The sequence below is a fragment of the Pongo abelii genome, chromosome 13 (assembly GCF_028885655.2).
Source record: "Pongo abelii isolate AG06213 chromosome 13, NHGRI_mPonAbe1-v2.0_pri, whole genome shotgun sequence".
Lineage (NCBI taxonomy): Eukaryota > Metazoa > Chordata > Mammalia > Primates > Hominidae > Pongo > Pongo abelii.
This window is the reverse complement of record NC_071998.2, coordinates 26,084,428-26,109,817: the sequence shown is the minus strand read 5'-3', so window position 1 is coordinate 26,109,817 and position 25,390 is coordinate 26,084,428. Positions and strand designations below refer to the sequence as shown.

General features: G+C 34.3%; 1 protein-coding gene across 1 annotated transcript in view; it reads left to right on the top strand.

Annotated features, from left to right (window-relative positions):
• The first annotated feature begins 11,583 nt into the window (after positions 1–11,583).
• The window catches only part of LOC129048074 (uncharacterized), a 33,376-nt gene continuing 19,569 nt past the window's right edge, over positions 11,584–25,390 (top strand). The window contains exons 1-2 of the mRNA XM_054521054.2: positions 11,584–11,941; positions 12,087–12,238. Coding sequence (XP_054377029.2) covers positions 11,584–11,941; positions 12,087–12,238 — 510 coding nt within the window. The remainder of the gene's footprint in view (positions 11,942–12,086; positions 12,239–25,390) is intronic.

The following is a 25,390-nucleotide window of genomic DNA, read 5'->3' as shown; positions in this document are numbered from 1 at the left end:
GTAAAGCACAGTCAACACATCACTGTTGGTTCCTTTCTTCTAGTATAGCCCTCATGCATATCTTCTAGCTTTAAAGTGAGAAACTCCATTAAATTCCAGCCATTCTTGCTTAGTGTCCCCACTTCCTCTTATTCCCTAGGATGTGTAAAAGAATTAAATACCTCCAAACCTTGAGGCACGGAGTTTTTCTTTTACAGTTTGAAACCGGCTTGTCCAGTATTTTTTCATCTGGTTGACTCTAAAAGGCTAAAAATCATAAGATAAAACTGCCCCTCAACTTCTAATAGGACTCAGGCCTTGGGGCTCCTCATCAGTTTCCCTACTTTTCCAGGGACCAACATCCCCTTTGAACATCCAAAGCAAACAAAAATGTAAATGTTTTACTCTCATTTGAACAAGAAAATAGCTATATATATATATATAGAAAAGATTTATTATATGAATGTGCAATTCAAGACTAAGGTATTAAAGTAAGCTTTCATGAACATAATATGTAATTTGAGCTTGAGCCTTGAGGAAGAGGTGGTGTTTCACTCTACAGTAAGAAATAATTTTGCCTGTCATTTGTTTAAAATAATAAAAAGAAGAAACAGATTAATGAACAATTTTCTTTAGTTTTTATGAATATATTAGAGTCTATTGTTTCTGAATATGAAGTATACTGATTCTGAATATGGAGTATATTGTTTCTACAGCAGCAGCTGTGACTGTCCTGCTTGTATGCAGACTTTGAAGAACAAGTGGCTATTGTAAGTATTGATTCTATGAAGCTATATAATTTATGAATCCAAAATATTAAAATTATGACAATAAACCTCGGTCTACCCTTGACCCTGTGCCCATTAACAATAAGATGGATGAACTGAAAACTAATGGAGGAAACCTGAGTCATTTACTTTCCTACTACATGAGGAGCCTTAATCCTAGGCGATTTGAACAGAAAATGCTCTTTACAACTCTTCTAGTCCAAATAAAACAGCTAGATTTCATCTCACATTTTAACTCCTGGGGAAGGAAGAAGTAGAGGAAAAACATTCAGGAAAAAGTCATTTACTCAAAAAGATGATTTCCAAGGGAGCCAGATTTTTGAAAAATCGGTTCATCAAATAAAGACAGAACATATGTTTAAAGGAAAAACAAAACTGCAAAATTATCAGGTTATCAAATTTACAGTTAGTTTGTTTATGGTAGAAAAAGAACAATGTTCTCCCATTATTATCATATCCAAGAAGATCCTGACATGGTATCAACTGTCAGCATTATAAAAGTCAAGGGTGAAGGTGTTTGCATTAGGAAGTCAAAACTTAAGAAGTCAAAAACTCAGAGAACATCTGAGCTTTCCCTAATTTTGAGACTAGAATTAAACATAATGACTTGGTTATTTGGCTTGTGTTGAGGTGCTAACTTTTGTTTTTGTTTAGTTGGTTCCCTGGTCTTGAGATGTGATGTAAATTGTTACCTAATATGGAGGCCTTCCAAGAAGTCAATCTTGCTTTCACCCTCCAGACTATCAGTAACAGTTGTTCAAGCATGAAAGATTCTAAGATGCCCCAATTGGGATAAGTATATGTTGTAATATATGAACAGAATTTTCTCCCATGAACATGAAAAAAGTTGAGCAGGATCATTTCTACCAAACATTTTATTTTTTAACTTCTGCTCAATTTGAATGCCCTTCTTTTACACATAAGAAGGAGAGGAGTAACCTGGTAAAAATCATACATCAGATAGTATAACTCTGACTTGAAAATAGGTGTTCTAATAAGTGGTCCAGCAAACACATGGTAGAGAGTGAGGAGGAAGGGGACACTTATAAATATTTGTAGAATAAGCAAATTCTCTTTTCATTTCACCAAGCTGAATGCACTACAAAAATTAAAATTGCCATATCACACTCTGGAGCTTATCCATTCAGAGTAATTATACCTACTCTACTGTGATGATTTCTTTTCCAATGCGGAGAGAATTGATTTTTGTAAAATATCAAGTTGAATAATCCTTGTGTGCAATATGATCATTGAGTATTCGCTGTATGAAGGACCTCATGTGGTTTGCCAGAAATCTCAGTGTGACTCTGGCTAAGTAGTAATTGGCAGAATGCATGAATTATGTGAAGTGAATGCTGTGTGCTCATTACATGATTCCACAGAAGGTTGCTATTTCTGCCTGACTTCTTATGTAAAGGGTCATTTTTTTAATTTCCAAAATTTAGGTTTTTTATCTCAATTTAGTTTCTTGATAGTTTTTTCCCCTGTAATGAATCATTAGCTTAGCCAAGAGTTTTTATCTAGTTTTGCTTTAGAGTGCACAGATTTTCCTGAAAATTCACTCGAATAACATGTTCCTTGCCTCTTTTCCTCAGAGATGAACTGCCTTTTTCAGTTTGAGTCTGGCAAACCTAGGGCTTCTTACTCAGCTCCAGTCCCACCTTTTAGCAGTGGAAAGGGGCCAGAATATATGTTTTGCAGACTCTTGCCAAATCAGCTGTTGATGTAGTTCACTTACTTTTCAGGCCTCACCACAGATGGCAGCAAATCCTACAGCAAAGAATGTGTTGAGACCAGAGGGCCCACAATAACTGGCAATTCACTGTAGTGTACTCAAAATCAACTGTGAACCCTGAGCATCCTCTGCATGAGGTAATTCTATTTTTAAAATATTACTATCAGATTTAAGAACTATAATGCCTAACTCCTTTTGCACATTAATATTTAAATGTTAAATAATAATTGCATTCAAAAGAAAGCCACTTCTAAGAAGTAAAACAAACTTTGTTTTGAAAAGGGGTAAGAATCTCTTTGGAAGAATAATGAGAATGAACAGGAGTAAGAGAAAACTGTAGCCTGAAAGCTAGTTTCATTGACTCTGCATGAGACTAGAACATACTTAATGAATTTCTGTTTCTTTACAGACAGCCAATTAAAGTCCATTGACAGATTATATATATAGCATTATTTTATATATATATATAGCATTCTTGATGTTGGAGTGAACATACATAGAAAAAATTATAAAATGGACTTCAAGTCTACTATTTTTTCCTTTAAAAATGTATAAGAAATTAAGGTAGCATTTTTTTGCTTTGCTGATACCCATGCTATTTAAAATGTAATAAAAAATTAAGAGTTTTGCTGCACTCTTAGAAGACATACTCTTTTTTCTAAATGTGAAAATAGTGGCTTGTTCTATAAACTTCATTTCCATAAACAAATATTTAATATTTATATGTGAATGTTTCACCAAAAAGTCCTGCATTTGTGAGGTCCTGGAAAAATATATAAGAAATATCTTCTCTGAATCTTTATTCTAATTATAAAACCCACTGAAAAATGTATTGTTCATTGAGCTTTTCATTTATTATTAAAGCACATACTATATGTTAACTTATGTAAAAGATGACACTGTGAGAAAATGACTGTGACTCTCAACCTGTCCCCTATGATGACTGGAATAAACAAACGGATATTAAAATAAGAAAAATTATCTAGTTAATTATGATGAAAGCATTCTATGAAGGTTATATCAAAAGATTGAGGAGTAAATGCTGCCAAAACAGGCAACATTGTGGATTAATTTTACTCACAGAAAGTATTTTTAGTGATATGCAAAATGACTCTTTCTCAACTCACCAAGATTTTCACCATTGTGACTGGACATTCTCACCACAGAAACAAGGTTGCAGAAAATTAAATCAGCAATATGACATATATTCTGGGAATAAAAAGAAAGATCAGAAAGAGGTAATAATAACCAAAATTAACACATTAGGTCTGAAGGCCAGAAATTGAATCCCTATTTTATGGAGGCTCCATTTTTTTGAACATGAAGTCAGAAAAAATGAAAGATAAAAATACTCCAAGATAAAAATAGCAGACAGAATTAGCAGAACAAGTGGGGGTGCTGGCGGGGGAAGACTTGAATTCTAAACTCAAAAGGCATACTGAACACTTGAAGAAAATAATAAAAAGAGAATAACTAGATATATTTTGGCAGAATCATTTAATTATATGAGTTAAGAAAAATCCTACAAATATTCATTCAGAAAATGTTGTATATAACCTAGGAAAGAAATTTCTTCCCACGCTCAAAAACAAATCTAAAATATCATAAGACAATGAAGCAACATCTAAAGAGTTTTAACATGGAATACTTGTTCAAAATTTTTCTTCATGTGTGCAAGCACAAGAAATATTTTCCTCATTCTTACATATTTCAGCATGTCTATTATTCTTACATCTTTCCTAATACACATATTAAAGCCTGCAAGGAAAACTAAATTAAAGAAAAAAGAAGATGAAATGATTTCATCTATTCAAAATAAATCACCCTCAAACTAAGCAAATATATTTAATAACAAATACATCACGATCAAAAACACTAACAAGTTTAAAATAGGTCATAAAAGAAAATTATGTTATCTAAGTCAATGTTAAAATAATTTTATAAAATTTAATTCGCATGCTGGGTATAATCGAAATGAGAAAGTTATTTCTTGACATGTTAAAATGTAACCATTCTGAATTGGATCATCATGCTTAATGAAGAAATTATTGAAGCATTTTAATTAAATTTAGTAAAATAAAAAATAAAACCAAATCAAAATATAAAAATAAAGTTACTCATAACTAAATCATTAGTAAATATTTTTCTGATAATACTAGCCTAAACCAAAAATAAGAAAAGGAAATAAAAAGGCATACATTCTGGAAAAATGAGATAATAAATTTATTTGCAGTTGATATGATTACCTAGAAAATCCAAGATAACTCACTAAAAAAAGGAAAAAAAAACACACTATTAGAACTGATTATTAATTAAATACTAAATAAATAAACTAATATTACATACCTTGTTCAGAAGAAATATACAAAACAAGTAGCTGTCATATATATGAGTAACACTTTTTTCTATAACAGCTTTACCAGACAGTTCTGCACTGAGAATTACAGAAAATGCTTAGGTAGGACACAGTAACAGAATTACAAAATTTAGCTCTGAATTTCTAATACATGATCCAAAAACCATCTGTTAATTATTGCAATACCTACTTAGCTGAATGGATGAGCAACAGAAGGGGAAGTCAAGGAAGTAGAAATCACTGCCCCTGATATTATGAAACTTGAATACCTGAGAAGAGTATATATATACACAAAACCATTCAAACCTGGAATTAATTTTACATGATACATTTATATTTTTACATTCTATAGTTTTACATTTTTTATATAAGAAGAGTTCCGTCTGCCTGAATAGTCAATACAATTTGTAAATGTTTTCATCCTCAAATATAATTTCTGACAAAAAATACCTTGTTTGGGTTGGGGGAGGCAAACAGGGGCACGAAGTCAGCTTATTTCTAAATACAAAGTAAGTATATGGATTTTTCATCAAGAAAAAAGTCCATTAAACTCATCCTAGGAATTCACGAGTGAAAGCTTTTTCCTATATCAAAGGAATGTATCCCTCACTCCACAATTGCACCCCTAGAAAACCTATTTCATGGCATAATTTTTGTTCTATTACTGGAATGAAATAAAATCATGGAAATAAAACCAATCTCAGATCATTATTTTCTGAATATGCTGAGACATTTCAGGACAACCAGTAACTAAGCAATGCCTAAAAATAGCAAAAGATCATTAAGGAACAGCAACTGTGTATTTCTGGTATTTCATTTGCCACAGGTGGGGGATTTTCCAGCAGGCACATGAAAGACGAAGGAAAAATGAGACAAGAATTATACCTGCCATCTGACCCAGAAACTTTATGAATTAGTCTGAGAATGGTTCATGAGTTATCGTTTTAACAGTGATTTAGGAACATGTAGCATATCACTTTTAAATGCTGAGTGAATCTGACATGATCAATTCTTAACATTAAGAAAAAAATTATATTTGGACAAATTGCATCTCATCTACTGCTTCTCAACGGTGCCGGTGCCAGCAATATTAAAGCTTTTAGCAAACTGACTTACAGTCCTCTGTGTCAGTTACCTGGCAGACATCAGAATGGAGGCCAAGCGGTGGCCACTGTTTCACGTATTTCCACTTTTTAATCCCTGTGACTGTTTTGTATAAGAAACTTGAGTTAGTCCCAGGTATTTAATATTAATCCCATAACCCTTCTATATTCCAGCATGCAAAAAATGTCTATTTTTTTTACTTGATAGATTCTGAAGAATCAAGTACCTAAATAAATTTAAACTGATTTTGCTAACAGCAACATCAGAGAAATTACCTTTGTTTCTTGGCAATTTTAGTTTATTATAAAATATGCACAATGCAGTAAGCTGTTTTACTAATTTTTAGGCTGGTACTGAAGGGCAGCCTCATCTCCTAAGCCACCACGATGAGCTAAGAATTCGGGACCTTTAGATGTACAGTTTTCTTCAATTGGTGGCTTTATTGAGGTCATCACAATCAGTTGAGAAATCCTCTGTTTAAGCTTGCTTTGTTACAAGATCATAGATGCAAGAAAAGCAGGATTTGTGTACCTATCCTTACTCTATTGTACTTCCTCTAAGAAGGTCATTTGCTAGTTTCCTGGGCCATCTACATCAAATTAGATGAAGGAATTCTTCATATTCAATTCCTTTGGGTTCTGTTCGATTCCGGGTCACTTAGTGTTTTTGCTATATTAGGCATAGACAATTGTACTTATATCTAGAAAATTTTCTTTTCTACACTGCATGTGTCTACACTGAGATTTACGCATCTTTTGCAGGATGTGCCTTTTACTTACTCCCTATTACAAGGCCAGTTGGTCTCATGTTTACGATAATTTGCATAATAGATTGGGTTCCTCATAGAATTCCTGGTATTCTTTTCTGGATAGATGAATTAAGTCAAACAGAAATTCCCTTGATATTGATGGTTCAAGCAGTTTTAAGGCTTAGGATGCAATGACATATACAGTAATATTTTGCAAAGTTAATTTTGATGTTGAAAAAAGTGAGGGACAGAGTGGTTAGGTGGCTTCCCAAGGTCACAAAATCAATAAGGAGGACAGCAGGAATTAAAATGGTTTAATTAAAATGGTTTAATATAGTTTAGAATCTATATGCCTAAATACACTGAGATTCAATGAGTTTTACTCATCATGTCTTTGTCATCATTTCATTATCTCGTACTATCTTAATATATTTTTACCGGGACTTTCCTGGGGTTGTGTAAGTGGAATCATTTTGTTCCTATTAAGCACAAAAGATATTTGGCAGGGACACATTAAGGAAATCATAAGTTAAATAATGGAGAATAGTCACTCAGACCTGAAGCAGGCTGAATAAGTATATCTTGAAGCAGATGTATCCCATCAAGTATCAATTTCATCGATCTATTCTATTGAGCGTAAATAGGCTAGCCAACATTTCATTGCTTCATAGAGACACAATATAATTTTCAGCAGACTGTGAAGTCTAGTGAGCTGCCTGTGGCCTGCAGTGTGGCAATCAGAAGCTGTATAGGTTTGAGCAAGTCACTTAACCACTCTGGGGTTCAGATGAAATAAGGGAGTTGAGCTTGATGGGTTCTACCAATCTTTCCACTTCTAATCATCATTTTTGCTTAGACTAAGTTAGTATTTTTCATTATGATGTTACTGGACTATAACATTAGAATAGGAACCCTTAATTATAAATGAAAGGGATTTTACCGAAAATGCCACAAAAAAGGGCAAAGGAACATCCTTTGAAATGCTTTTTCAAAACCCTATCTTTTACTAATCTTAGAGTTATATCTTCTTAAGGATAATTGTATTTTCTTCAAAATTAAGTAGAATCTCTTTCAAGAAAAGAAGGTTATTCTCATGGATAAAATATAGTGAATGTTTTAAAATTTGAATTTCTTAGAAGAAAAATCGCTCCAGTATAATGAGAAGAGTCGGAGCCTCTCTCTGAAAGAGCATTGATTGTTCCCCACCCCTTCTGTCTGACAGTCAATTACTAAGAAATAAAATTTTGTATTTAAGTAAATAATTTTTTGAAAATGAGCTTTCAAATTACTACTTACATTATCGGCCTTTGAATTATAAGTGTAAAACTATTTTAATAAAGTTATTTTATAAAATAGTTATATTTTTATACCTTGTAAAAACTAGAATACTATCCACATTATATGTTGCATTTTACAATCTTAAGCAGTATAAATGAATGTAGAAATTGCTTAATATTAATTAGCCAACATAAATACTGTTATTATCTATGATTCTTAATTGAAGACAGTCCACAGTAAAAAATAAAAAAAAATTGTCTTAAGAAGTAGTATAACTGGAGTCTACTTTCTAACCCCATGTTGTACATAGTGAATCATAAACCCCAGATTTCCATGAATTAGGGTCTTGAGCCTTTTATGGCAAATATAAATACTCTGGGGGATTCTGGTTTAAAATTTTCTAAGACCATACTTCCTGCGTCAGCCTCTTCCAATTTGTCACTAAAATTCTAATGGAGCCCTGAAAAGAAGAAATTTCTTAGTAATACTGACAACAGAAATATACACCTGGTCTACTGGCCACACCAGAGAAATTTCTGCTAACCACAAAACCTTTGGGACTCAGTTGACAACCATAATCAGGCTTCTCAATCTTAGAATTAAAAAGATGAAAAGACACTTGGCCTTCTACTAACTCCCTTTTTCCTGATTTGATAATTCTGTTTGTGTCAACCCAAACACCAAGCTAACATCTCTCTATTATGATTCCATTCCCTACCTCCCTGATGCTGTCTTTCTTCATGCATCCAACTAGAAAGTTCAACTTCCAAGGAAGAAAAAAAAATAGAAGGAAATAGAGGGATAACATATTACATTCTGGGAAGCAAAGTCCCAGCAGATAAAGCACTTTGGGAAAACATATTCAAAAAACCACTAGTAGCAATTCATGGAGGTGATCATTCTTATGAATTATTTAATGTGTTTGTTGTATCACAGAAACAGACTGTAGGAGGTGAAGAAATTCCGATCAAAATCTATCAATGCTACACTAAATGCATTCCTGTTAGAAAGTGTAAATTATCTTGAGAGTTGTTCTTTTTATCTTGCCCTTCAGCTATTGGTATGAGAAGGAAATTATAATATTGTAATACTATAGCAAAGACAGAGTACCTGCTCAAGATAAAGTTCCAGCTTATTTATCTGGTAGGCATTGGGTCTGTTTGAATCTCTTCATGTTCTAGGACAAGGATGAATATGTAAGAAGGTAGGTAAATTGATTGATAAATGACAAATTAGATAGAAATAGATAAATAAGAAAAAATGAAAGTTAACATGTACATGATTCTAAAGAGTTAGAGAAAACAAATATTAATACATCGAGAAAGAATTTGCTATAGAAGAAAAGGAAATCTTTAAGCATATTCATACACCTTTGTTAGGAAGTTAGAAAACACAGTATTCAATGAAAGAGTAGCAGAAAGATGGGATAAAACTGGATTACAAGGAAACTCAAAATTTAATAACAGAATTAAAGAGTTTATTTGAAGCAAAAAAGAGTACATCCAGGTGAAAATGAAATCAATCATTCAGAGGGCAAAATAGAAACAATTCTTCCATATCACTTTAGAGTGCTTGTGTTTTTGTTTGTGTGCACAAAACTGTGACTGCACAAAATAAGGCAGAAATGTTATCAGCGATGATGAAATCATTCATGGGTTTTATTTTTCTCTTTTTATACTGTGTTTTATTTTATAAATATTTTGAAAACAGCCAGTGCTATTCAAATAATCAAAATAAATATACATTATAAAAAGTATGATAGCAGTGCAAACTCAGAGAGATCAATTGTCAGAACAAAACACATGGAACAGATTTTAGTACAGCTGTAAGAAAAAATTGCAAGCTAATTAAAAACTGCATAGATTTTTTAATGTTCAGAAGAAAATTAAGTTAAATTATTATCTTACCTTATACATGTAACTACATAGTAAATGAATCAACTAATTAAATGGACATAAGCCATAAAAAGCTAGAAGAAAACATGTTATACTATTTGATTAATCACTCTTGAGATAGAATTCTAAAGCATACAGTAAAAAAGATTGCATCAAGCAAAAGGAAAAAATATATATAAATATATAACATATATTTTAATAAAATAATATACAGTTAAAACATTGCTAAATATAGAAAATCAGAAATCATGATAAAGAATCATTAACAAATATTCAATCATATTTAAAATTAAAGAAAATAATATTAACATGATATATTAGTATTCATATATGAAATTGGCAAAAATTTAAAAATCATTTTTCAGAAATTGGACATAAGGCTTCTTGTGGAAATGGATATTAGTGAAACCATCTAGAAAAATGAATTGGTGAAATGTATAAACAGCATTAAAAATTTCTATCATTTTTGAACCAGTAATCCAACATTAAATTTTTTATACTTAAAAGATATTCAGAGGTATCCACAAAAATTTATTTTAAATGTTTATACAACATTATTTATGCTGGTAAAAAGTAAAGATAATATAAATGTCCAAGTATAAGAAAATAACTACCTGTTAGTATAGTCAAATGTTGGAATCAGGTAATAATTAGAAATTAATTTTTCAAAGAATGTTAGGTATAAAATTTTTATAAGGTGATATTACATGACAAAATAGCAATATAGAAACAGTATACAGATGGTCCTCCACTTACAACGAGTTTACATCTCCATTATAAGTTGAATATACAGTTGGGTTGAAAATGCACTTAATACACTTGCCCTACAAAACATTATAAGCTCAGCCTCGCATATGTTAAAAGTGCTTGAATACTTACATCAGCAAAATCATCTAACACAAAGCCTGTTTTATGATTAAGTATTAAATATCTTATGTAATGTATTGAATAACGTACTGAAAGTGAAAAACAAAATGGTTGTATTGGTCCTCAAAGTACAGTTTCTACTGAATGTGTATCACTTTCTCATCACTGTAAAGGTGAAAAATTGTAAGTCAAACCATCTTAAGTTGGGGACCATCTGTGTAAAATACAGTAGTTCTTGCTTATCTGTTGTTTTACTTTTTGTGGTTTCAGTTACCCGTAGTCAACCGTGGTCTGAAAATATTAAAGGAAAATTCCAAAATAAACAATTCACAATTTTAGATTGTGGATCATTCTGAGTAGCCTAATGAAATCTCATGCTGTCCCTCTCCATCCCACCCAGGACATGAATCATCCTTCTGTTCAGCATATTCATGCTGTATACACTGCCTGCACTTTGGTCACTAAGTAGCCATCTTGGATACAAGATCATGGGTCATGGTATCACATTGCTTGTCTTCAAGTAACTCTTATTTTACTAAATAATGGCCCTGAAGCAAAAGAGTAGTGATTATGACAATTCAGATATGCCAAAGAGAAGTTGTAAAGGGCTGCCTTTAAGTAAAAAGGTTGAAAGTTCTTCACTTAGTAAGCAAAGAAAACAAAATCATTTGCTGAGGTTTCTAAGATCTAAAATAAGAATGAACTTTCTATAAAATTGTGAAAAAGAAAGAAATATGTTCTAGTTTTGCTGTCACACCTCAAACTGCAAAAGTTACTGCCACAGTGTATAATAAGTGTTTAGTTAAGATGGATAAGGCATTTAACTTGTGAATATGAGACAGCCCGGTACGAGTGGGTGCACGGAAAAACTCCAGACGGCCTGTGCACTGGAGGCAGCCTTGGGAAGTTCCTACTCTTTGCAGCGGGGAGGAGCCTGGCTCCTCCTCTTCCTGTGTGGAACCTGGGATTCAAACCGCCAGGCAAAGCGCCCCAGCAGGGACTCCGGCCTAGTGAGAGTCTCTGTTTCCCCCTTTTCTTTCTTTCCACCCAATAAAACCGGGTCTTACTCATCATTCAAATTGTCTGCGAGCCTGAATTTTTGTGGCCGTGGGACAAAGAACCCCGTCTTTAACGGAACTAAGGAAAAGCCCTGCAACAACTTTGGCGCGCACCATGGGGACTTGAGAAGCGGTGAGTGAAATGGAGACTCAAAATACTCTCACTGTGGTTTCTAAACCTTTTCATCCTGGGAATTCTGAGGGTGGGGGAAACCATGCCCCCACCCCCTGTCACTCCAACGCCTTTTCCTGGCCTTTTCCTTCCTTTTTCAAGTCAGATCTGCGAGCAACGGCTCCCCTCCACCCTCCCATTCTTGCCATGGCTGGGACTTTTGGCCCAAGGGTCCCACACAGCTGGCTGGCTGGCGTTTTCCACCACATCTCTGGAGACTTCCCCATCCCCAGCCAACGGGTTTTACTCCATCAGACAGTAAGTAAGCTTTTCTCGTGGTAGAGGAAACAGTTGTGTAAGAATAAGAAGTTCTTCTCTAGGCACCTTTTTTTTCCCCTCTTCTCTACCCCGTCAGCAGTTAACCTTGTTTTTTCCTTTTAGAAGCCATTTTACTAGGCCAGGCTCCGCAACTCTCACAGTTGGTACTCTCTGCAAAGTTTTGGTTGTCCTAGTGTGGGGTAATACATAGTAAAATTATGATATTTTGGTCTGAGACAGTATTTGAAAGCCGAGGGTGACCAGGCGCGCTGGCTTCCGCCTGTAATCCCAGCACTTTGGGAGGCCGAGGCGGGTGGATCACGAGGTCAAGAGATTGAGACCATCCTGGCCAACATGATGAAACCCCGTCTCTACTGAAAATACAAAAATTAGCCAGGCGTGGTGGCACGGGCCTGTAGTCCCAGCTACTCAGGAGGCTGAGGCAGAAGACTCGCTTGAACCTGGGAGGCGGAGGTTGCAGTGAGCCGAGATCATGCTACTGCACTTCAGCCTGGTGACAGAGTGAGACTCCTTCTCAAAAAAAAAAAAAAAAAAAAAGCCCAGAGTTTAGATGGCACTTTTACTCTAATTCAGGACCTTGTAATTGACAACTCTAGGGAAAGAGTGAGGCATTCTGCTTCCTATGAGCCTCAAGAATGATGTCCTTCTAACATTCACAGTTTTACAGTTCTGTGGGTCTGCCTCTCCATCATCAGACTGTTTTAAATGTTTGCTTCTTCTCCTTGCACATCCTCTTCCCACATCTGAATTAAACTATTCTTAGTGCCTCTTCCCCTTTCCCTTTCCCTTTGGAGAGACAATACTTTTTTTCTTCCTTGCACCACTTTACCATCTTCTTCTAGGGTCATACCCTGTTCTTCAACTCCTTTCCCACTCTAACCCCATGAGTGTGGCCAATGACAGCACCCCATCTCCTGATCCATAGAGGCAGACCTGTGCCTGAGATCTGAGCATTCATGGGACTACCGCCCTTGCTTTTTTGATGGGTTCAAATGCCAACAAATCAATCAAAACACTTCACTGAATTTTTTCTGATTGAAGTGAATACAGGAGAATTTCCCCACCCACCATTTCTGGGTGAGTTTGAAAATATATAAGCAATGATTCTATACTCCTGAGCTTATTCCATCTGAGAGAACACAGAGGAAGCACAGATAAATAAACAGCAAGAGACTGCTGACAGCTTTTGGAGGCTGGAACTGTTTATACCAGGGTTATCTATCTCATCTTTTTCTACAGATTATTTCCTTAGATCAGTTTTTTGTTGTTGTTGTTTTACTTAAACTAGTTTAAATTTTCAAATGAAAACTGGCCAGTATAACACACAACCTCATCACACTTAATTCTACAAGTTGTGTATGTTAACTACGACTATTCTATTTAGACATAGGAAAGTTTGAAACTCATCCCCCTAGCCCATGCTGGCAATTTTTCCAATATAAATAAACATCTCTGCTCTCTCTCTTTAGCCTAGAGAATTTTCATAACCAGAAAGAAATGTTTTTTTGGCTATAAAGTGTCTATAGGTTATAATGGCAAGAACAGTATAAATAATAAGACAGTGTATGTTTATTTTCAACAGTAATAATGAGAAGATTTAATGTACATCTCTAACACTTTGAAGGATAAATTATAATAAAATGGCTAGGGATAATGTAGATGATACATATAAATCTAGTGAATAAACTGCATTAAATATTATACATTGCAAAAAGATTTGCAAAACAACTTCTTTTCTAGTGCCCATGGATCACTTATAAAAATTGATTGTGTATCAGAGAAGAGAGAAATCCTCAGTAATTACTCCAAAGCAGGTTTTAAATACTGAGGTTTATGCAATAAATAACTTTATTTATGAAATATAAAAATATTCAATAATTTGTATATTTTGAATCACTACCCTATATAACTCTTTGTTCTAAAAGAAATCAAAAGGGCAATTCTTTGCATTAGGATAAGGATAATAGTACACAACAAAATCTGTGGTTCTAGTAAAAGCAAAAATCTATGAAAAAGTACACCATTAAATACATTAATATTAGCAAAAAAAGAGAAATTATCTAGATGTTCAATTAAAATTATTTTTAAGTAGAACAAAGTATTATTGGAGATAAAGTAAGGCTGAGGAAGTGGAAAACAGAAAATTCATGTAGTTATTTGCTCCCATTCATATACCTAACAATAGGCAGGGCCAAAACAGCTTCAAACACCATACTTTGGAATGCTTCATTATACCTCATCTAGTACAATCAGCAAAAGAAAGGGTACGTGTATACAAAGACAGTCATGGAAAAGTCAAATGAAGAAAAATATTTGTTGATTTAAAAAGAATAGGCTGTCCCTTACAACATATAAAGAGTAAATTCCAGATAATTTTTTGCATTATATAAATAATTTTATACAATTATATATGATTACATATACAATTATGAATATAATCTATAATTATAGAAAACATATATATAATTTAGAAAATAATATTTGCATGCATTAAGGTGAGTGAAAATTTCTTATGGAGGGAATAAAATCCAAAAGTCTTAAATGAAAAAAAGGAATATTGTATAAAAATAAATATTCTTCCATGGCAAAAGACATTGAACATGATTTTTAAGAAAAAAGGAGTGATATAATGGGGAAATTTTTTGACATGTATGTAGACAAAGGGTTAACAGTTCTATACACCAACTGTAAATTCATTGTAAAAGAAGCAAATTCAAGAAGTATAATTGGGAAAAGAAAATAGAAAACAAATTCATGTGAGTGGAAATGTAAATAATGGAAATGGACAATAAGTAATGAAAAAATATGTTCAGGCTTGCTGATAATCAGAAGAATGCAAATTATAAAATGAGAATTTGTTTTTTATCCATCAAACTGGCAAAATTAAAATGTATGGTAATATTAAGGTTTAATATTGGATATAAGGAAATGGACAGTCTCAGACATTACCATAGTGTGAATGAAGTATCTGGCAAAGCATACAGAAATGAAGACAATTAAGTGAAAATATGTACATGCAGCGATATTTTTCACAGCAATACTCATGGTAGCAAAAGCTGGAAATTCCCACAAACAGAATGTCAGATATATAACTAGACATATAAGTCATAATATTGAGGAATGGCAAAAAGACAGCAATCACAGACACACATATATAACCTAAAATGTATGATTTTATTGGACAACTTTATGGTAATACAATAGAAAAAATCTTCCCAGAGGATAACTTTCTTGGAAAATGCAAATAATCATTTCAGAAATATACACCTGAGCAGATGAATTAATGAGAGAGTAAAATGTAAAAAGACATTATCAAATAATTACTTTTGTAAGAACATCTAAGTTTAGAGAGTTGCATGAATGGATTCGTCATATCTTCAGGGAATGGTTACTTCCCATGGGATTTAAACTGGTTCCAGGAATTAATAAACAATGTAAATATTTTAATTTTTTTGATATATACACACATTCAGAAGAGTACATGTATCCTAAATGATAAATATTAAGTGAGTGCCTCTGTAACCATTAGGCAAGTCACAAGATGGAATGTTTTCTGCACTCCTGATACTCTCCAGGTGTGTCTTCCCTTCATGGTCTTTTCACTCTCCCAAGGCCATAACCAGTATGGTAACTTTTGAAAATAACTTCTATTTGTTTATGGTTTTAACTTATAGGAGCATCATCAAATGATATAGCTTAGTTTTTCATCTTTTTAAACTTTATATAAATGTATGTATTCTGACTGAATTCTCTTATTCCACATTTTGTTTGTAAAATTTATTTGCATTGTTGTTACTACATGTGGCCCTAGTACATTCACTTTTGTCAATTACTGCACTGTATAAAGGACATTGTATGGAAAGTCTACAAGTAAGCCATCTAGTTTATTGTGGATTTTTTTTTACTTTTTTTTCTGTTTTTAATCTATTTCAAATAATGTTGTTATGAACATCTTTGTACATGTTTCCTGGCATGTGGGCATATATTTCTTCAGGGTATACTCTCAGATCTGAAATTGATAAGTTATGAGATATGCCTGTCATTAAACTTACTAGAGAATGTTATATTGCTTTCCAAAGTTGTATTCCAATTTGCCTATTATGTAGTAGGGTATGGAAATTTCTGTTGCTCTACAAATTCATCAACAACTAGTATTGACAGACATTTTTTATTGTTTGGCAATATGGTGGTTGTGATTTTAAATTTGACTTACTATTGGGTTCAGTATTTTTACTTACATTTATTAATCATTTGGATTTCCTCTTTTGTTAAATTCCCTTTCAATTATTTGGCCCAGGAAGGAGCCAAGATAGTTCTCCCACTGAGATACTAGACCATCAAAAAAACTGGAACACTCCAGGCATATCTTCAGAAGGAAAGCATTGAGAACAAACAGAGGGAGGATATAGATCCTAGGCTGAAGAGTAAGGCAGCTGGGAAACCTGCACAGGGCTACTGTGTACCAGGACTCATTCCTGGACCCCAGTGGTTCCTGGGGAAGAGGTGAGTTAAATGAGTAAGGAGTGAGCATATTATATTATACTGCCAAAGATCTCCAGAATCCTAGTGCAGGAGACCTCACAGCCTCCACAGACACAAGCTGAAAGGGAAAGCAGTTTGGAGAGGTGGTAGGGACAGGACTTTAGCCTGTGTAAAGCCCACAGGGTATGGCATGGGAATGGCTGCAGTGGAGCATGACCTGGGACAGCCATCCCTAAAGGCTCGCCACACTCTTCTAGGTGGTTTTGGCCTTTGTTGATTGTTGGACCTGGATGGAGTTGGGCTGTCTTGCCTGTGAGATGAAGCCAGTCTGATCTGAACTCCCTTCTGTCTTCCAGGCTCTCATGGGGTCCCTGCCTGGCCACACCCACTTGTAGCCTCAGGTGCCCAACAAGTTGCTTCCTAGCAGCCAACACCAAGGCTACTTCACTGGCAGACTGCACATGACCATCAGAGAACTCCATCAGAAGGGACCTTGCCAATGCACAACCAGCCACCCGTAGCCTCCCCCCACCATTTTGTTGTCATGCACTCATCTGCAGCCCTTGTGCACTGCATTGCTGTCATGTGTGCAAGTAGAACACACCACCCCTCCACCACCAGCACAGAAGCACAACCCACCACTGCCATTGACACACGTGTACTCCACTGCATTGCCACCCCATCTCCGTTTGGAACCACATGCCCACTGACACGTGCACCCTGCCATGCCACTGCCACTGCTGGCATGTGCATATGAGCTCAGACTCTCTGCCACTCCCCCAATGAAACACATTAGCTTGCACTCCCCATTGGAGTGTTGTTGCCAGTAGACCAGGAATACCTCAGCCCTTCCAGTTCAGCAGGTGCTTAACCTTGAGGGGCTAGGGAACAAACCCATAGGCCTGGTACCAGCACCCAGGGTTAGAATCCACAGCTCATGAGTGCCAAGCAAAGCCTTGGCCCCCTGAAATCTTCCAGAAACAAAGCTAGTGAACACAACCTACCTTATACCACAGTCAAACCCTCAAGGTAATTAAATAATATAAAAGAAAAAAAAACCAAAGAAAAGCAGTTTCAAAGACCAAATGTCCATCAGCCCACTCAGATGAAATAGAAACAGCTTAAGAACTCAGGGAACTTAAAAAGCCATAGTGTCTTCTTACATCCAGACATCCACATTAGTTCCCCTGCAGTCGTTCTTATCCAGGCGGAAATCGTCAAATGACAGGCATAGAATTCAAAATCTGGATAGGAACAAAGATCATTGAGATTCAGGAGAAAGTTGAAACCCAATCCAAGGAATCTAAGGAATCCAATACAGTGATACAAGAGCTGAAAGATTAAATAGCCATTTTGAAAAAGAACCACACTGATCTGATAGAGCTGAAAAACTCACTACAAGAACTTCATAATACAATTGGAAGTATTAACAGCAGAGTAGACCAAGTTGAGGAAAGAAGCTCATAGCTCGAAGACCAATTTTACAAATCGATTTAGTCTGATAAAAATAAACAAAAAGGAATTAAAAAGAATGAACAAAACCTCAAAGAAATATTGGATTATATAGAGACAAATGTATGACTCATTGGTGTCCCTGAAAGAGAGGGGGAGAGAGCTGCCAATGTGCAAAACATATTTGAGAATGTTGTGCATGAATCTTTCCACAACCTCAATAGAGAGGATAACATTCAAATTCAGGAAATGCTGAGAACAGCCATGAGATACTATACAAGATGACCATCCCCAAAACATGTAGTCATCAGATTCTCTGAGGTCAGTAAGTAAGAAAAAATATTAAAGGCAGTTAAAGAGAAGGGGCAGGTCATCTACAAAGGGAACCCCATCAGGCTAATAGGAGACATTTCATCAGAAACCCTACAAGCCAGAAGAGATTGGGGGCCTCTATTCAGCATTCTTAAAGAAGAGAAATTCCAACCAAAAATTTTATATCCAGTCAAAGTAAGCTTCATAAGTGAAGGAGAAATAAAACCCTTTCAGGCAAGTGAATGCTGAGGGAATTCATTGCCATCAGACTGCCTTACCAGAGGCCTTTATGGGAGTGCCAAACGTGGAAACAGAAGACCATTACAAGCCACCATAAAAACACACTTACTACATAGATAACTGGCACTACGAAGCAACTACCCAATCAAGTCTTCATAGCAACCAGCTAACAAAATAATGACAGGATCAAGTCTGCACATATCAGTATTAACCTTGAGCATAAATGAGCTACATATCCCCACAGAAAAGGCATAGAATGGCAAGTTTGATAAAGAAGCAAGACCCAACTATATGCTGTTTACAGAACACCCATCTCATATGCAAGGACACCCATAGGTTAAAACAAACAGAAAACACAAAGAGCAGGGGGTTGCTATTCTAATTTTAAACAAAACAAACCTTAAATCAACAACAATAAAAAAAGGATGAAGAAGGGCGTTGTATAATGATAAATAGTTCAATTCAACAACAAGATTTTAACTATCTTAAATATATATACACCCAACACTAGAGGAGCCAGATTTATAAAATGAGTTCTTAGAGACCTATAAAGAGATGTACATAAACACACAATAATAGTAGGAGATGTCAACACCCCACTGACAGTGTCAGACAGATCATTGAGGCAGAAAACTCTCAAAGATGTTTAATACCTGAACTTAACACTTTTCCAAATGGACCTAACAGTCATCTACAGAACACTTCACCTCCAACAGAATATACATTCCTCTCATCTACACATAGAACATTCCTGAAATTGAACCCACGATTTGCCGTAAAACAGTTATCAACCAACTCAAAAAAACCGAAGTCATGCCAACCACACTGTCAGACCACAGTGAAATAAAAATAGAAATCAATTCTAATGTCAAACCACAATGCAATAAAAATAGAAATCAGTTCTAAGAAGCTCTCTCAAAGCCATATGATTACATGGAAATTAAATAACCTGCTTCTGAATTGCTTTTGGGTAAACAATAAAATTAAAGCAGATGCCAAGAAATTATTTGAAACTAATGACAACAAAGATACAGAATACCAGAAGCTCTGAGACACAGCTAAAGCAATGTTAAGAGTAAAGTTTTGCTAAATGCCAACATAGAAAAGTTAGAAAGACCTAGCATCACACCTAGAGGAAGGAGAAAACCAAGAGCAAACCAGCCTCAAAACTAGTAGAAAACAATAAATAACCAAAATTATAGCTGATGTGAATGAAATTGAGATGCAAAAAGACATACAAAAGATGGATGAAGCTAAAAGTTCTTTGAAAGAATAAATAAAAATAAATAAAAGAATAAATAAATAATAAATAGAATAAAAAACCGAAAGTCCGTTCTTTGAATGAATAAAGAAAAAATAAATAAAATTGATAGACTGCTAGCTGGACTAAAAAAGAAAAAAAAAAGAGAAGATCCAAATAAACAATCAGAAATGATAAAGGGGACATTATTATCAATGCCCCATAAATATAAAAAAAAAACCCTCAAAGACTAGTATAAATACCTACATGCAAACAAATTAGAAAATCTAGAAGAAATGAACAAATTCCTGGAAACATACAATGTCCCAAGATTGAACAAGGAAGAAATTGAAACCCAGAATAGACCAACAACAAGTTCCGAAATCAAAGCAGTAATAAAAAGCCTACCAACCAGAAAAAGTCCTGTACCAGACAAATTCACAGCTGAAAGCTGAATCCTACCAAACATATAAAGAAGAGCTGGTACCAATCCTACTGAAACTATTCCAAAAAATTGAGGAGGAGGGATGCTTCCCTAACTCATTATATGGGGCCAGCATCATTCTGATACCAAAACCTGACAGGGACACAAGAAAGGAATATTTTAGACCAATGTCCCTGACGAACATAGACGCAAAAATCTTCAACAAAATCATAGCAAACCGAATCCAGCGGTACATCAAAAAGCTAATTCACCATGATCAAGTGGCCTTTATCCCTGAGATGCAAGGTTGCTTCAACATAGGCAAATCAATAAATGTGATTCCTCACATAAACAAAGCTAAAAACAAAAACTACATGATCATCTCAATAGATGCAGAAGACTTTCAATAATATTCAATAACCCTTTATGTTTTAAACCCTCAACAAACTAGGCATTGAAGGAACATGTAATAAGAGCCATTTGTGACAAACCCACAGGCAACATAATACTGAATGAGAAAAACCTGTAAACATTACCCTTGAGAACCAGAACAAGACAGGGATGCTCACTCTTATCACTCCTATTCAACACAGTACTAGAAGTCCTAGCCAGAGCAATCAGGTAAGAGAAAGGAATAAAAGGCATCCAAATAACAGAGAACATCAAACTATATCCCTTCACTACATCTCTTCACAGATGATGTGATTTTATTATACCTAGAAAACCCCGTAGTCTCTGCCCAAAAGCTTCTAGATCTGATAAACAACTTCAACAAAGTTTCAGCATACAAAATCCATGTACCAAAATCGGTAGCATTTTTATCTACCAACAATGTCCAATCTAAATGTCAAATCAAGAATGCATATCACATCGCAATAGCCACAAAATATAAAATGCTAGGAATACAGCTAACCAGGGAGGTGAAAGATATCTACAATGAGAATTACAAAGCACTGCTGAAATAAGTCAGAGATAACACAAACAAGTGAAAAAATATTCCATGCTCATGGATAGGAAGAATCGATACTGTTAAAATGGCCATACTACTCAGACCTATTACAGACTCAATGCTATTCCTATAAAACTACCAATGACATTTTTTACAGAATTAGAAAAAAATTCTAAAATTTATATGGAACCAAAAAAGACCCTGAAAATCCAAATCCAAAGCAATCCTAAGAAAAAGAATGAAGGCCTCACATTACCCGATTTTATACTACAAGGCTACGGAAACCAAAACAGCATGGTACTGGTACAAAAACAGACACACAGATCAATGCGACAAAATAGAGACCCCATAAGTAAAGCCACACACCTAAAAACATCTGATCTTTGACAAAGTCACCAAAAAGCCATGGGGAAAGAACTCGTTATTCAATAAATGGTGCTGGGATAACTGGCTAGCCATATGCAGAAGATTGAAACTGGACCCCTTCCTTTCATTATAGACAAAAGTCAACTCAAGATAGACTAAAGATTGAAATTTAAAATAGAAAACTATAAAACCTCTAGAAGAAAACCTAATAAATACCATTCTGGGCATAGGCTCTTGCAAATATTTTATTATGAAGATTCTAAATGCAACAAAAACAAAAATTGACAAGTGGGACCTGATTTAACTAAAGAGCTTCTGCAGACCAAAATAAACTATCAAAAGAGTTAACCAGCAACCTACAGAATGGGAGAAAATATTCACAAAATATGCATTTGACAAAAGTCTAATGTCCAGAATCTATAAGGAACTGAAACAAATTAACAGGCAAAAAACAACCCTATTTTAAAAAGGTCAAAGGACATAAACAGACACCTCCTAAAAGAAGACACACACACGGCCAACAAGCATATGAAAAAATGTTCAACATCACTAATCATTAGAAACATGCAAATCGAAACCACAGTGAGATACCATCTTATACCAGTAAGAATAACAATTATTAAAAATTTAAAAGTAACAGACACTGGGAAGGTCGCACAGAAAAGGAAATGCTTATACACTGTTGGTGGGAATGTAAATTAGTTCAGCTACTGTAAAAAGCAGTTTGGAGATTTCTCAACGAACTTAAAACAGAGCGACCATTTGACCCAGCAGTCCCATTACTGGGTATATATCCCACAGAATATAAATCATTCTACCATAAAGACACATGCAGGCATATGTTTATTGCAGCACTATTCACAATAGCAAAGACATGGAATCAACCTAGATGCCCATCAATGGTGGACTAGATAAAGACAATGTAGTATATATACTTTATGGAATACTATGCAGCCATAAAAAGAACAAAATTGTATCCTTTGCAGCAAAGTGGTTGTAGCTGGAGTCCATTGTGCTAAGCAAATTCATACAGGAACAGAAAACCGAATAACCGCATGTTCTCCCTTTTAAGTGGTAGCTAAACATGAGTACACATGGATGCGAAAAAGGGGACAATAGACACTGGGTCCTACCTGAAGATGGAAGGTGGGAGGAGGGTAAGGATTTTAAAAACTGTCTATTGGGTACTATGCTTATTACCTGAGTGATGAAATAACCTGTACACCAAACCCCTGTGACATGCAATTTACCTATAAAGCAAACCTGCACATGTACTCCTGAACCTAGCATAAAAGTTGGGAAGAAAATAAAGAAAAAAATTATTCTATCTAGCCAAAAAATTATTTTTAAAGCGAAAAATAAAATTTTGTGCACATTTCTATTGTGCTTTTTAAAAATATTGATTTGCAAATGTTCTTTACACAAGTTTTCTATTAATCATATATATTATAAGTATTCTTTCTCATTCTTTGGCTTGTATCTCTTTGTGGTATCTTCTGTAATTTAGTATAGTTGGATTTATCATTTTCCTTAATATACAGACATTTTGGTCTTTCCTGTGATAGCTTTTTGTCTCCTAGTTAAGGATATTCTATATTATCTTCTAAAAGCCTTGTAGTTTGCCTTTTCCATTTAGGTCTACATGTATTCATTGGTTTTTGTGTATAGTATGATGTCTAATGTCATTTTCTCTGTATAGAGGTCTTACTGTCCCAGTATCACTTATTGAAATACCTTTCTATATAATGAGTATGCATGTAATCATGGATCTATTTATAGTCCCTTTATTCTGTTGTGTCTAGCTCTGCACTGTCTTAATTACTGGAACTTTATAATAAATCTTGAAAATTGTAGGAAAAGCTCTCACACCTCGACTAGGCTTTTTTAACCTTTTACATCTTCATATAAATTTGGATTTTGATTAGGATTGCAATTAATCTTTAAAACAATTTGTAAAATGAAATACATTAAGAACATGCATCTAAGATATCTTCCTCTTTTCTGAGGAATTATTTTATGAAAAAAATGCTTTCTATTGAATCTTATGCTTTAAAGATTCTCCATTAAAGATCCATCAGTTTCTATCTTCATGTATTACAAGTCCGTGTTTCTCAGACTCGTGATCTATATAAGAAACAGATGGAATTTTATATGGCTATTCTAATATTGGCACTGTAACAATATTCATCATGTTTGGAATGAATTATTTTTATGTAATGAGGCTTTTAGGGAAGTGTTTCTCGGTTATTGACTCTTTGTAAAGGAACTCTGTGTGCCAAGTTCTGCAGAATAAATTTAGTCCCCTGATTTTAGATAAATATATTTAAATATTACATGAAATTGAGAACTGGTGCAAACTGATATTTTGAAGGTACTTAACAGCACTTCTGAATTATGTAATGTGGGAATTTATATCCTTCATTAATATGTTTTAGCATTTTGTTGTAGGTATAATATGTTAATTATAGGTAATTTATAAAGAATAGCATAGAGAAATAAAAAAGAACAATTAAAAAACCACCCAAATGGCTTCATCCAAAATTAATAATTTTTAATATTACAATAAACCAAATTTCCTTCTTGAATTTATATACAGCCATATACCCCATCTCCTACATGTGCATATATCTTAAAATCAGTATAAAATAGTTATTTCAATAAATTGGCACCAAAGCTCCTTTATAGTTTTAAAAACAATGTATTAAATATTTTCAAAAAACAGGCAATTTTAATTCTGTGTAATTTTCTTTGGAGCACAAGAAAAGATGAAAGAGTATTCAATTTATTTTCTGAAGTTAGAAAAACCTTGAAGTCAAAATATGACAATCAGTGCAAGTAAAAAAAAGGCAAAAATCATTTAAGAATTTAGAAGCAAAGTATGTAAATGAACTACCAGAAAATAGATTATAACAGCATATTAAAAGACCAATCTACTATAATCAAGTAGAGCTTATCTTAGTGACGAGAGGATGTTTTAAAGTTAGGAAATTTATAAAAATAGTTTGCAATATCACCAAGTCAAATAGGAAAACAAGAGAAACATTAGCTAATAGTGGATTAAGTAATAAATCACAAATACTGGACAAATTATACACTTTCACCACTCAGCAACTATCATGATTATATATCCAAGAACTTGAGACAAAAACCAAGTATACTTAATACAAGAATGAACTCTGAATGAAAATCTATAAAACATATGTAGGAATCAATAACTTTTCTATGTCCTAGAATAAACTTTGTAATATATGACCAAAATTTCATTTATAAAAACTGTAAAAATTATAAGACATATCGATCCCACAGAAATACAAACTACCATCAGAGAATATTACAAACACCTCTATGCAAATAAACTAGAAAATCTAGAAGAAATGGATAAATTCCTCAACACATACACCCTCCCAAGACTAAACCAGGAAGAAGTTGAATCTCTGAATAGACCAATAACAGGAGCTGAAATTGTGGCAATAATCAATAGCTTACCAACCAAAAAAAGTCCAGGACCAGATGGGTTCACAGCTGAATTCTACCAGAGGTACAAGGAGGAGTCGGTACCATTCCTTCTGAAACTATTCCAATCAATAGAAAAAGAGGGAATCCTCCCTAACTCATTTTATGAGGCCAGCATCATCCTGATACCAAAGCCTGGCAGAGACACAACAA